This window comes from Phytophthora sojae (genome assembly GCF_000149755.1).
Source record: "Phytophthora sojae unplaced genomic scaffold PHYSOscaffold_16, whole genome shotgun sequence".
Lineage (NCBI taxonomy): Eukaryota > Oomycota > Peronosporomycetes > Peronosporales > Peronosporaceae > Phytophthora > Phytophthora sojae.
This window is the reverse complement of record NW_009258130.1, coordinates 722,123-734,499: the sequence shown is the minus strand read 5'-3', so window position 1 is coordinate 734,499 and position 12,377 is coordinate 722,123. Positions and strand designations below refer to the sequence as shown.

The 12,377-nt window shown below is 54.6% G+C and overlaps 3 protein-coding genes across 3 annotated transcripts; 1 reads left to right on the top strand and 2 right to left on the bottom strand.

Moving 5' to 3' along the window:
* Positions 1 to 2,696: 2,696 nt before the first annotated feature.
* Positions 2,697 to 3,140, bottom strand: PHYSODRAFT_342413 (hypothetical protein; the record flags this gene model as incomplete). Its single annotated transcript, XM_009540859.1, has 1 exon — positions 2,697 to 3,140. The coding sequence occupies one exon, from the start codon at positions 3,138 to 3,140 to the stop codon at positions 2,697 to 2,699; it is 444 nt and encodes a 147-aa protein (XP_009539154.1).
* Positions 3,141 to 4,794: 1,654 nt separating this feature from the next.
* Positions 4,795 to 5,394, bottom strand: PHYSODRAFT_261992 (hypothetical protein; the record flags this gene model as incomplete). The annotated part of the gene is made up of 1 exon (XM_009540858.1): positions 4,795 to 5,394. One exon carries the CDS (start codon positions 5,392 to 5,394, stop codon positions 4,795 to 4,797), a length of 600 nt encoding a protein of 199 aa, XP_009539153.1.
* Positions 5,395 to 5,420: 26 nt separating this feature from the next.
* Positions 5,421 to 7,202, top strand: PHYSODRAFT_342411 (hypothetical protein; the record flags this gene model as incomplete). Its single annotated transcript, XM_009540857.1, has 7 exons — positions 5,421 to 5,453; positions 5,488 to 5,580; positions 5,686 to 6,363; positions 6,644 to 6,758; positions 6,795 to 6,854; positions 6,898 to 7,021; positions 7,088 to 7,202. 7 exons carry the CDS (start codon positions 5,421 to 5,423, stop codon positions 7,200 to 7,202), a joined length of 1,218 nt encoding a protein of 405 aa, XP_009539152.1.
* Between the last annotated feature and the right edge of the window lie 5,175 nt (positions 7,203 to 12,377).

Genomic DNA, 12,377 nt, shown 5'->3' with positions numbered 1-12,377 from the left:
TGTCTATTTCAAATCTTTAGACTATTTATTCCCAACAGCATGAGATTGTCCAGGGTTGGGAAGTTGTATATCGACACTGAAAAGACAAAAACGGAAAACTTTCTATAGTGAAGGCTTCCTATAGGCTGGATTTCTGAACATTCTCAAGCACTATGCGATTGAACAGGGAGCTCCAAATTCCGTTACGTGGGATTATGCTGCTAAGAATACACAAGTTCGAATACTGACGGACTCTTATTGGCTGAACCAATTCGATCTATTAGTAATATTATGGGATTGAACGGGGATTTCCAAACATACCAGTAGTTACGTAGGTTTAGACTGGTAACAAAAACTTTTGCTGCTGATGACTCGGCCTCCAGCGGTGGCTCAAGCGTGTCCACTCAAGGTGATGTGACCAGGCTGCCCGGCGGACTTGTTCTCGGTTCTTCCCGCTATGACATGGACGACAGCGAAGCCAGCAGCAGTTTGGACGACTCTGACGCATACGACCCTGAAATGGAGACTGTTAGCAGTGAGGACGAAGGCGACGAGCTCGCAGTTCAACCTTCTGCGTCAGGGCGTCAAGGGCATGCGGGAATCGACCTCGTCGCGACAGCGCATCGCACCGTCATCCAACTCAACGGCCATCAGTACACGAAAGCCCGAGAGTCCTCGCGCACGATTTCCTTCCGGTGCAGCTTTTACCGACGTACTCCGGGGTGCAAAGGGAAAGTCGACTACAGTTTTGCGCGAGATGTGTTCTACAATTTTACGCCACACACTTGTGAAGGGACGGGCCAAGCTCCAAGCCGATACGTTGACGTCACCGAGGAAATGAAGTCCGAGGTTGATCGATTGTCGATTCGGCACCTTTCACACACGGCGCAACAGATTTGGTTGGCGGTCCGCGAGCAGCTTTTCGTCAGAGATGACAGCGCGGTTGTTCAAGGACTGACACGACATCAAGTCCGGCAACGTGTGTACCGCACGAGACGTGTTCATTTCGGTGGAAACGTGCATGGAATGGTCGAGGTTGCACCGCAGAGCCTGGTTCAAGGGACTACATTGAATTTTTTTCCAGTTCCACCACGTCTTTATGGAGGGCGAGCGGCTACAGCGTGTGCTGGGTTGGGCGGACCCTCGACTGCTGGAGTTACGTCGGTATCCGGGCTCGCAGATGTTCGTCGACGGAACTTTCCGGTGCGTCCCGAGGTCGTTCTACCAGTGTGTCGTGTTGATAGTGAGCGACGCAGCAAGTGGCGTGTTCGTGCCTTACGTTTACGCTCTTACGACTGGCAAAACCCATCAACTATACCAAAAGTTGATGCGGTTCATGAATGACTGCACGGGTAGTCGCCTTCAACCTGGGAGTGTCGTCTGCGACTTCGAGGCAGCGCTGATCGATTCAGTGACCGACCAATTTCCGCACGCCAGGGTCATCGGATGCTTGTTTCACTTCAAGCAAGCGACCCACGGCAACGCCTACACACTGGACATACCGTCTAGTATGCGCCTCCATCCGACGTTCTACGTCGGACGGCTGAAGCCATACCTGCAGCACGAGCTACCTAGCTCGGCTGAACCGAAGCAGAAGACTCGGCGGAAGCCATCATCCTCTCCAGCGCGACTTCGCGCTGGAGCAGTGGGTCGAGCTAATGGTCCAGCTCGGCCGGAACGATCGAGGCGGTCTGGGAGGCCGCCGCAAACTGCGAATACTTCAGAGCGCCGAACACAGCGCTCTGGAACTACTCCACGACCTGGACTTGGTCGTGGGGAGACGCGAGATCAGGGTCAACACCAAGTTGACCCCACACGGGGCGTGTTTCCACCACCACCGCCGCCAATTCGTGACGCACACGGCTCAACTCGATGGATAGTTGAGCGGATTGTTGGTCACAGTATCCCGAGAACGAACAGGCAACCAGTTCGTTTTTGTATCCGTTGGAGAGGATTCCCTCCCAACCAAGATACATGGGAACCGCGGAACGTCTTGCTCGAAGACTTCCCGGACATGGTGAGGGCGTACGAAGCCCACCATGCGCTATATATTGGAACGTAATGCGAGCGCTGCGGTTAACAGCAGCGCCCGAAGACACTTCGAGGGCAGATATAGGTGCCTGCCCCCGCGGCAGCGACGCACTTCGCACGTTGCCGCGCATGCTACTCAGCAACAGAGAGGTTCTCCGCTGCTGCGCCAGCAGTCTTCAACTTCGACGCGCTCGTTCCATTACGAGCGCTCTCTTCAACGTCACGCATTGACCAAGCGGTCAATGGTGGTTGACGTGCCGGGACCGGCACGTCTAACCTTGACGGGGGATGGTGTAAGGGGTTACACGCACAAGTGGCTACAGTCACTTGTTACTCTAACAGATGCGATGTCTGTTAGAGGTTCGAACACTTCCTCGACCTTGGTGTAAGGCACACCAATGGCTACATACATTTATGACCACCACGACGGGTGGTCCATACACATTTAGGATTCCTATTGGCTGAAAGCAGCATCTTTTAGCCAATGAGTGACTTGCATGTTAGCAGAATCCTGCCAACCAGCCGTTGGTAGATTCCTAGTTTAGAATATTACATTTAGAGGAAGTCAGAAACATAAAACAAAAATAGCAGTTCTCATCTTTTACCAAAACACGCTACTTGGAGTCTTTATCTTGTTTAAAGTATACTCGTGGATCTCGAGTATACTTAACTCAAGTAAAAGAAACCTACGCTTCCTCATACACGTGCGCATACGTGTAAGCCGTAGTAGTGAGCCAAGGTAGGCCCACTACATTGCAGACTCCATTCTCGTGTCGAATGTGCAGCCAAGGCACCGTATCGGCCATACGGTACCCCGTCACCAACCCGAACGCCCACTGGTCCATGGTTGGGCCATCGGGTTGGATGAACGCGATCGGGTGTCCGACGTAGGATCCTGGCCATAGCTCACTCTCTTCTTGACTAACCGCCCGGCGCCGTAGCACGTCGAGGCTTACTTCTTCTGCGAATTCCTCGTCAGCTCCGTCCGGGTCGACCAAGGAGAGGCGGGCCGTCGTCTCACCCACGGAATCGACACGGGCGTAGTAGAGTTCCGTTAGCGCCGGCACCTGCGCCGGCCCGATGAACACCAGCAACCCAGTCGCGAATCCTTCAGCGGTCGTGGTGGTCATGGCGAGGGTCGTTTCGAGTCTTGAGCGAGGGAGAAGGTAGTTGTTATCTTCGAGAGAGCGAGAAAATACGCGAGTATCTTCGAGGGAGCGAAAAAATTCGCGAGTGAGGAATCCTGGGCGTGAACTAATATCTGGCTACGCTAAGTTTAGTCGTTTCATCTTTCCGTAGCCCATCAATCCTCTTGGGCCGTCACTCCGAGATCGAGACTTGCCGTATGGAAACCCCGATATCCATCGTGGATATCCATTACTGAGCCGAGCTGAGTTGGGTCCGAAGGCTTGACTGGTTACTTGAAGGTGTGCTGGGTATCGCCCAAATTGAAGAGTGGGGAGGGCGAAGGCCAAGTGTTGATGAGCGTTGGTGCGGTGGCTATAGATGCCACGCCTGACAAGCCCCGGCTAGTGGCGCACCCGAACGAATGCGTTCATCAGAGCACCAGGATTGTCGTGGAGGGCTACTGCCGCTGCCGCTGCCGCTGCTGTTGCGACGTGGCTTCGGATGCCTTTGCATGCCGGGTAGCACAAGAAGCCGGTATGCTTGTCCGATCATGCGAATGCAGGCGGCGGTTTTGGCATGAGACGGAGAAGGTGTCCACAATGTTCTGAGTGGCGACGTGTGTTTTGTGGTGTGGTGTCCGTGTCGTACAGTCCAACGATCCAGTTATAGTCGCGGACGAGGAGGGCAATGGCGACAGCGCTGTGTTGGCAGCAACGCGAGCGGATTGTGGCGAAGATGGATGGCAGTGGTTGTCAAAGTGAAGCAACCGATAGGCAGGAGGGAGGGTAGGGCAAGTTGAAGGAAGGCACAGAGTGAAGGATGTTGAAGTGGTTTGGCCAATGGCCTGCGCAGTCGCCATTGCGGTCGCGCGTATGGATAGTTGGTAGACATCAGTGCACGGCAAGTTTGTGGATTGCAACTCAAGACCGTACTTTTACAGGATCATTTCTATAGTACCTTCTTTTCTATTCGACTTTCCGAATAGACAACCTCAATAACTTTGATGATCGTATTCGACTTCATTCATTGACTCGGGATGTCGGTGGTTGCAGCGCTGGGTCCTCTTTTGGACTAGGCCTCCCCCATTGATGAACGTCCGCTGTCGCTATTCCAAGGCAGCGTGAGTGAGTGGGGTGATATGAGAAGTTATTGACTCTACCCTTGCTTTTCTTATTATTTTCAACGCCCTTCTACCATACACCACAAGGCATACAACTATTCCTACCATACATTGTCATTCTTCTATACTGGATACTGCCATTCTTCTGTACTGGATGCTGCCATTCTTCTGTACTGGATGCTGCCATTCTGCTGTACTGGATGCTGCCATGTTTGAAAACGATGCTGCGGTAGCCTACCAGACTCTACGATAAACTCAGCCACTGCAGCCGATCACCAATTGCAGCCCCAACGTATTGCACAATCCGCCATTTATACACCAATGCAGGCAGGCACCTGACGAGCACCGTGACATCTAACCATCGCCACTTTACTCTAGTATCGTGGAGGTACAGAAACCACACCTTCACAACAGGTTGTTGTCAACAAATTTCAGGACTTGTGTAAGTTTGTTTCAATTTTGGTAATTTTGGTAGCTTATGGTGTGGGTCGATAACCTCAGCCCATGCAGCGTAAAGTGATCTGCGTTACCTTTAGTTACTGAGGCTGGACCTCGCTCGGACGCACCTCGCCATTCCCAGCTCCCACGTCGTGCACCACACCCACAGAGCCGCTGCCAGCAAGCGATAGTGGCGAGTTGTGGTCGTCGCGGTTATCGGCAGTCCTGGGGCCGTCCACACCACGACCTCCGCCGACTCCCGGCGGCTGCTGCTCGTCGCCGCCTGCATCAGGTGGGGGAGGAAAACGACCGTCGACGCTCCCACTTCCGTGCCACGAACCCTTGTCGGAGCCGTGTCGGTGTAGATGGTCTCGGCCGTGCGGGGTATCGTCTTGGTCTCCATGATCTTCGTGCTCACCAGGAAGTCCGTGTGGTGAATCGACGCGCTTGTCGTCCTGAGGCTGATCCGGGTTGCCCTGCAACGGTTTATCACTCCGAATCGGCTCGCTGTCGGCATTCCACGGTTGCCTCCCGTTCGGCAAGTCGTCTCGCGGTGGCTCGTTCTGCTGCCCTCCATGCATGGGGCCGTTCATTGAACGGGAAGGCATCGGAGGCATCGCATTCTGGTCATCGCGGCCCTCCATTTGAAGGGCCTTACGGTGAGGTTCACCTTGACCGGCATCCGAGAACCGCGGCATGCCGTCCTTGCCGGACGCCGACCACGATGGAGGCGCGTTGCTGCTCGCGCCAGAAGGAGGTGCGAATCGGTCGTCCAGACTGCCACTGCCTAGCCAGAGGTGGTCGGCTGCATGACCGACAAAAGCGTGGCCTCCGACTCTGAGGCTTCCGACACCGACAAGTGGTTGGAGACTGTGATACTGAAGGTGGAGAGACAGCGGGTTTTGATCGGTGAACAATGGACATCGCGTGACCTTTAATATGGTGTTTCGAAGTTATTCAAGGGTCCGGTTGCACGGTGGTTTGTACAGGTTCACTCCAAAACCCAAGAACAAGATCGCAATTTCGAACATCTCACGACGCAGTTAACGCAGATGTACGGCAGCCATGAGAGTCTCTATCAGATACAGCTGGAGATGGCGAAGCGAGTGCAGCAGCCCGGTGAACGTCTGCGGGACTTTGCTGACAGTCTGCGTGAGATTGGAGTCGCTCACCCAGACATCCCGGAAGACTGGTATGTCGAAGCGTTCATCCGGGGCATCAACAACACGGACTGGGCGATGGTAGTGCGCATCCAGAAACCAACGGCACTGAGTGATGCTGCCCAGTTTGCTGTAGAGAACTTTGGAGACTACGGCGAAGGATATCAAGTGAAACAGTGGCAGAAAGCAGCAGCTCTTTACCGCGGAAGACAACATTGTAATGGTTTGGCAGCTGGTGAGGCGAGAACGGAATTTCCTGGTCGCAATCCAGTGAAAATGCAGCATCAAGACGACGCTCGACCGCCCCGCTACGACACCAGAGGAAGACGTCTTGCAGATCAGCGCAACGAAGCATTATCGCCAGCCGCACGACACGCGATTGCGGTGGCGGTACGAGTTGGTGAAGCAGCAGTGCTGACGACATCACGCAGCGCTATTCGCAACTCGAACGAAGCCGATCGCATCGAAGGTGCACGACGTAGCGGTGACGCTGGTGAAGTGATCCAGGTGCGAGCAGCACACAACCCACGCAAACGGACAAGGCGCAGAAATCACAGCGACCGAATGGCAGATCCGGAATATGCCCGACGTGTTAAGGCAAGGAAGGCATGCAGCTTGTGTGGACAGCATGGGCATTGGTATTTGGAGTGTCCAGATCGAAAACCTGCGGCAAGCTAAAGCGTTGGTGAAACCTGCCAAATCGAGGACGATTTGAGAACTGGGGGTGGAGAGTAAGCAGTGGTGTTTTACGAGGACAGCCACGGACAATATGCAGTGACGTGACAAGGTACATGCGTTTACAGTGGACAACGAGGACCAAGATGCGGACAAGAAGCACTCGTTCGACAAGCAGTACAAGGACGGCAAGAACAGCAAGTACATCATGGACGCCATGGGGATGAGTGAGCCGAGCGAAGACAGAAGGATCTGGTGAGCAGTCGCCGGTGATTCAAGGACGGATGACATGGTTGCGAGCTACAACGAGACGGATACGGCGAGTGCGGGTGACACGACCAACGGCATGAACCCAACGGACGGCAGTGCGAGAGCGCCAGCTTGCACACTTGCAGATCGGCGCTGTGAAGCTCAAGCACGGAGTCGACACAGTGAAGTACAAGGGCGAACATATACGACTTAGCGGCGGCAGCAGTGCTGTGGTGACGAAGTAGCCAAGACCGGTAATCGCTAGTAATACAAAAGGAGTGCTCACTGAGTGACGCATCGTCGCGAGGACGCAAGTTGAGCCCTCGGCGGCCAGCAGTGTGTTCGTGTTGACGACTCAGATCTATACGACCGAGGCAAGTACTGTGCTGAATAAGCCTGTCGCTCACTCTGCCTTGGAATAGCGACAGCGGACGTTCATCAATGGGGGAGGCCGAGTCCAAAAGAGAACCCAGCGCTGCAACCACCGACATCCCGAGTCAATGAATGAAGTCGAATACGATCATCACAGTTATTGAGGTTGAAATGTTTTCATGTTACCAATTAGTAAATCTCTCCGTTTGAATGATCAAGAAGGTTTGTGATGCTAAAACTGTGAGTGTGGAGGATGTTCCTTGCCTAACTCGGTTCCCTTGAAGGGTAGGGCCCTGTGAGCCACATGGGCCACATTTCCGTCTAGTTGCTGGCGCTGCGTGAAGGAGTCCCCCCGGTCTCCGTCACCTGCCTGCCCCCCTGTCTTGAACGCTGTCGTTGCCTGTGTTTCATGCAGTGATCTGCCCAAATGCGGCGGCTGCATTGAATACTTGAAGCAGAGACTCTCCTATCCAGGAACTTGGCTTCTCGCTTCAGCAGTCCGAGCTCCTTGGTGAGCACTTTGTGATTCCCAATGGCTACAGCACCAAGGGCGCCATATACGAGCGCTGAAAGTTGTACGGTCCAGCCCTGCCGCTCCAGGTGCCGCTTCACGCCGGCATATTTTGCTTTTGATCTGCAATAATGGCCATTGCTGATGGTGCCGTGTCGTTGTGTTTCTCGTAGGTGATTGCAAGATCCACGATAGCTGCCGCCCTCTTCGAATGATTATAAAGCTGCAGATCCGGGCGCAGGGCAGGGCCTGGTAGTGTTGGCACCGTTTTGTCGACCAGCAATTCGATGCGGCCACGCTGGTTACGGCGCGTGGCCGCCTCGATCGCATCGGAGATCAGCTTAAGAGCGTCATTGTGACGGCCACGAACAGCATCTTCAGTTCCCTTACAGTGCCCAAGCACATGCGCCAGCGTCTCTTTCCACTTGCAGCCAGGTTCACGGCAAGTTGAGTGGGTCCGAATGTTCTGGTCTGTGAGGAAACTGTTGGTGTCCACCTGATTGAGACGCGCAGCGATGGCAAATCGATAGCCCGCCTCCTAAAGGTATAGAGGACGGGTCAGAAACGCGCTACCTGCACCTCCGATCGCACGGGCAACGCGACCTTGGCTTTTCAGCGCCGTCCATTCTCGCCAGTGGCGATACTTCAGATACATCTTGGTTTGACGCAGGATCGTTCGGTTGAGTCGTGGTTAGGAACTCGTAGTTGAAGTGCCGCTGCAGAGGCCCCCGTCTCGACGTTTGCAGGTGAGAACTCGAACTGGAGGCTGAATTTCTGTAGTCTCCGCTGGATATCCGTCCATAAGGTGGCAACGTCACTATAGTGCTTCTTTAGTGGTGCGTGGATAGAATCTTGTAACTTGGAGTTCAACACGAGCTGACAGAGCTCATCTTTGCGTGACCTCCAGTACGAGACATCCAGATGGTGGTGGGCGGCCGCAGCGTCTCGCAGTTGAGCACGGGCAATGCGGCGAATCGCCGAATCCGGGGAATGAAGTACTTGCCATCCGTACGCCAGCTGGAGCGCCCCGTGAAGCTCCGTCAGCGGAAGCAGACCAAGTCCGCCCTTTGTGACAGGCGAATATAGGAATTCGTTGGTCGAGTTCTTGGGCAGGTGTAGTAGCCGACGTAGGCCACGTTGGAGATGGCGATCAAATCCTTCGAGCTGCTCGTTAAATGGTCGCTATGTCGAAGCGCGTAGTCGACGCGAGGGTAGAGGTAGGTTTTTATCGCCTTGATAACTTGCCAAGGGGCAAGGCCCGACTGCAGGAGAGCTGTAGCATCGTGCTTTAGCTCCGTGATAGCGGGTACGAGCTCCAATCGACTCTTGACGTGATCAAATCCATCTCCAATACCGAGGTACGAGTACGCCTGATCCATCTCCAGTCTTGGAATCACCGTGTCGCCGATCTTGAGGCCAAGCTGACCGGTGATCAGCTTGCCTTTGCCGTTCCGCTCTACTTCAAGGGACTTGCACTTCGATGGGTTGGCTCGTTAGCCCGTCCACCGCAGGAAGTCCGTCACTAGAGCGTAATGACGCTCAACCCAGCCTTACTGGTGCTAAAACCTTTTAAGTCGTCCGCATAGGCAGAACCCCTGGCTGGTCGTCACCTGACAGCTTTACCCCCGCACCCGAAAGTTGATCTAGCGCGAGTAGAAGCGGGGTAAGGACCGCCGTAAAGAGGTGAGGGCTAATAGGGCAGCCTTGAAAGACACCAACTCGAAGCTGCACGGGAGCCGTTGGTCCGTCAGCACCATTCGCCACAGTAAATGCAACTCCAGCGGCACGCCTAGTAACTCCAAGATATACCACAGTAGCTCGTGTATCACGCTTCCGAACGCATTTTCCAAGTCATACCAAATCACACGCAGCTCACGTCGCTTGCGTCAGGCCTGGCCCACCAGCGTCGACGCCACAAAATTGTGCTCACCGCAGCCATTAACAGCACGAAACCCTTTCTGAGCTGGGGCGTGCCGACCATTGGCTTCCATCCAGCGAGTGAAGCGCTTGGCCAACACACCTGCGTAAATCTTGTAGATTGCCTGTTGTAGACAAGTTGGGTGCCAGTTGCTAGGGTCGGTTCGGCTACCCTTCTTGAAGATCAGCCGCACAGTACCAAGCTTCCAGCTCTGGGGCAGGCGTTGGTGCTCCCAGCAGCATTTGAATATTGCGGTCAGCGCTGGAAGGAGCTGGGCGGCAAATGACTTGTAAATATCATAACCAACGCCATCTAAGCCGGGGCTCGACCCTGGTTTCAGTCGGAGTAGTAGCTCTTCGATCTCGTCAGCGCGTGGAGCCCTCGTAAGCAGGACCGGCAACTTGGACGCCGCAGGGAGTTGAGCAAGAGCTTGTCGAAACGCAGCACCGGATGGTGCGAGCGGGTCAAACGCCACGCGAGGCGTATTGACCGAGGCGAAGTGCTGCCAGAGGCGCTCGCTGGCGACCGGGCACACGTTGGGATCCATCTCTGCAGCATCGTTCGCGGCTGAATTCGCCGTCTGGGGTGCTGCTGGCGTCCTGGCGGCTCGGGCGGTCGCTAAAATCTCCTCCACGCACGCTTTTTCGTTCTTCCTAAAACGGTAACGAAGCCGTTGCTGCTCCTGGGACTTGCGAATACGGCCAACGCGGCGTCGCGCTTTGAGGACAGCTTTGCGCGTGCTGGAATTATTGCCCTCAACAGCATGCAAATCGTCCAATGCCTCATCTAAGCGCCGATCGTGGTTGAACGGCGAGTTGCGCGGCGGGTGACCCCGCCGATCGTTCCTCCTTGGCGCCCTGCGTGATGAAGAGCATGCACCGCTGCCGTGTTGAACGTCCCGTTGCTGCCCCAGATTCTTGCCGGTGGTCGATTGGCGCTGGCGCTGCGTATGGCTACAGCTTATCGTAGATGAGATAGGGGAGTGCCGTGATATAGCCTCCCGCCGTGCACCAATCCGTGGCATCAGTGATCTTTGCAGCTAATGTGGCGCCTAACCGTTCCATCACTGTGCGAGCTTCTTCTGCCTCGGGTTCTTGGAGCTCACGAAGACGGAGGCGGGGGCGACGTTGAGGGGCCGCATCGGGGCCAATACGCATGGGCAGGTACAGATCGCCGTCGTCAATGTCACCATGATCCACGGCATCGCTGTCGTCGGTCATGATGGTGTCTGTGGTGGCGGCGTTGGCCTCCGTTACCACCTCGGTGGTGTCGGCGGCCGTATCTTGCGACGAAGCATCGTCTACAACCCGGGCAGATGTACAGTCGTCTCCGGATGGATGGACACCACAGACCATCTCCGTTCGGCGGCGGTTGACGGCGCTGGTGGCCAATCGGTCGGCATGTTGGTTTGCTTGCCGATCGACGTGATGTAGCGAAAATTGCCCAAGACGGCGTACCGCCAACTTCACCTGGTTGCGCAGGCCACGCAGGCGGGGATTGCGAGTTTGGTAGATTCCGCGGACTTGCTGCACGACCAGCATACTGTCACCTTCGACACGTAGACGTTGCATGCCATGATCGGCGGCAGCCGTCACTCCGAGTAAGAGCGCAGTATATTCTGCAGTGTTGTTTGTTTCAGCTGGTGCGTCCGAGCGAGGTCCAGCCTCAGTAACTAAAGGTAACGCAGATCACTTTACGCTGCATGGGCTGAGGTTATCGACCCACACCATAAGCTACCAAAATTACCAAAATTGAAACAAACTTACACAAGTCCTGAAATTTGTTGACAACAACCTGTTGTGAAGGTGTGGTTTCTGTACCTCCACGATACTAGAGTAAAGTGGCGATGGTTAGATGTCACGGTGCTCGTCAGGTGCCTGCCTGCATTGGTGTATAAATGGCGGATTGTGCAATACGTTGGGGCTGCAATTGGTGATCGGCTGCAGTGGCTGAGTTTATCGTAGAGTCTGGTAGGCTACCGCAGCATCGTTTTCAAACATGGCAGCATCCAGTACAGCAGAATGGCAGCATCCAGTACAGCAGAATGGCAGCATCCAGTACAGAAGAATGGCAGCATCCAGTACAGAAGAATGACAATGTATGGTAGGAATAGTTGTATGCCTTGTGGTGTATGGTAGAAGGGCGTTGAAAATAATAAGAAAAGCAAGGGTAGAGTCAATAACTTCTCATATCACCCCACTCACTCACGCTGCCTTGGAATAGCGACAGCGGACGTTCATCAATGGGGGAGGCCTAGTCCAAAAGAGGACCCAGCGCTGCAACCACCGACATCCCGAGTCAATGAATGAAGTCGAATACGATCATCAAAGTTATTGAGGTTGTCTATTCGGAAAGTCGAATAGAAAAGAAGGTACTATAGAAATGATCCTGTAAAAGTACGGTCTTGAGTTGCAATCCACAAACTTGCCGTGCACTGATGTCTACCAACTATCCATACGCGCGACCGCAATGGCGACTGCGCAGGCCATTGGCCAAACCACTTCAACATCCTTCACTCTGTGCCTTCCTTCAACTTGCCCTACCCTCCCTCCTGCCTATCGGTTGCTTCACTTTGACAACCACTGCCATCCATCTTCGCCACAATCCGCTCGCGTTGCTGCCAACACAGCGCTGTCGCCATTGCCCTCCTCGTCCGCGACTATAACTGGATCGTTGGACTGTACGACACGGACACCACACCACAAAACACACGTCGCCACTCAGAACATTGTGGACACCTTCTCCGTCTCATGCCAAAACCGCCGCCTGCATTCGCATGATCGGACAAGCATACCG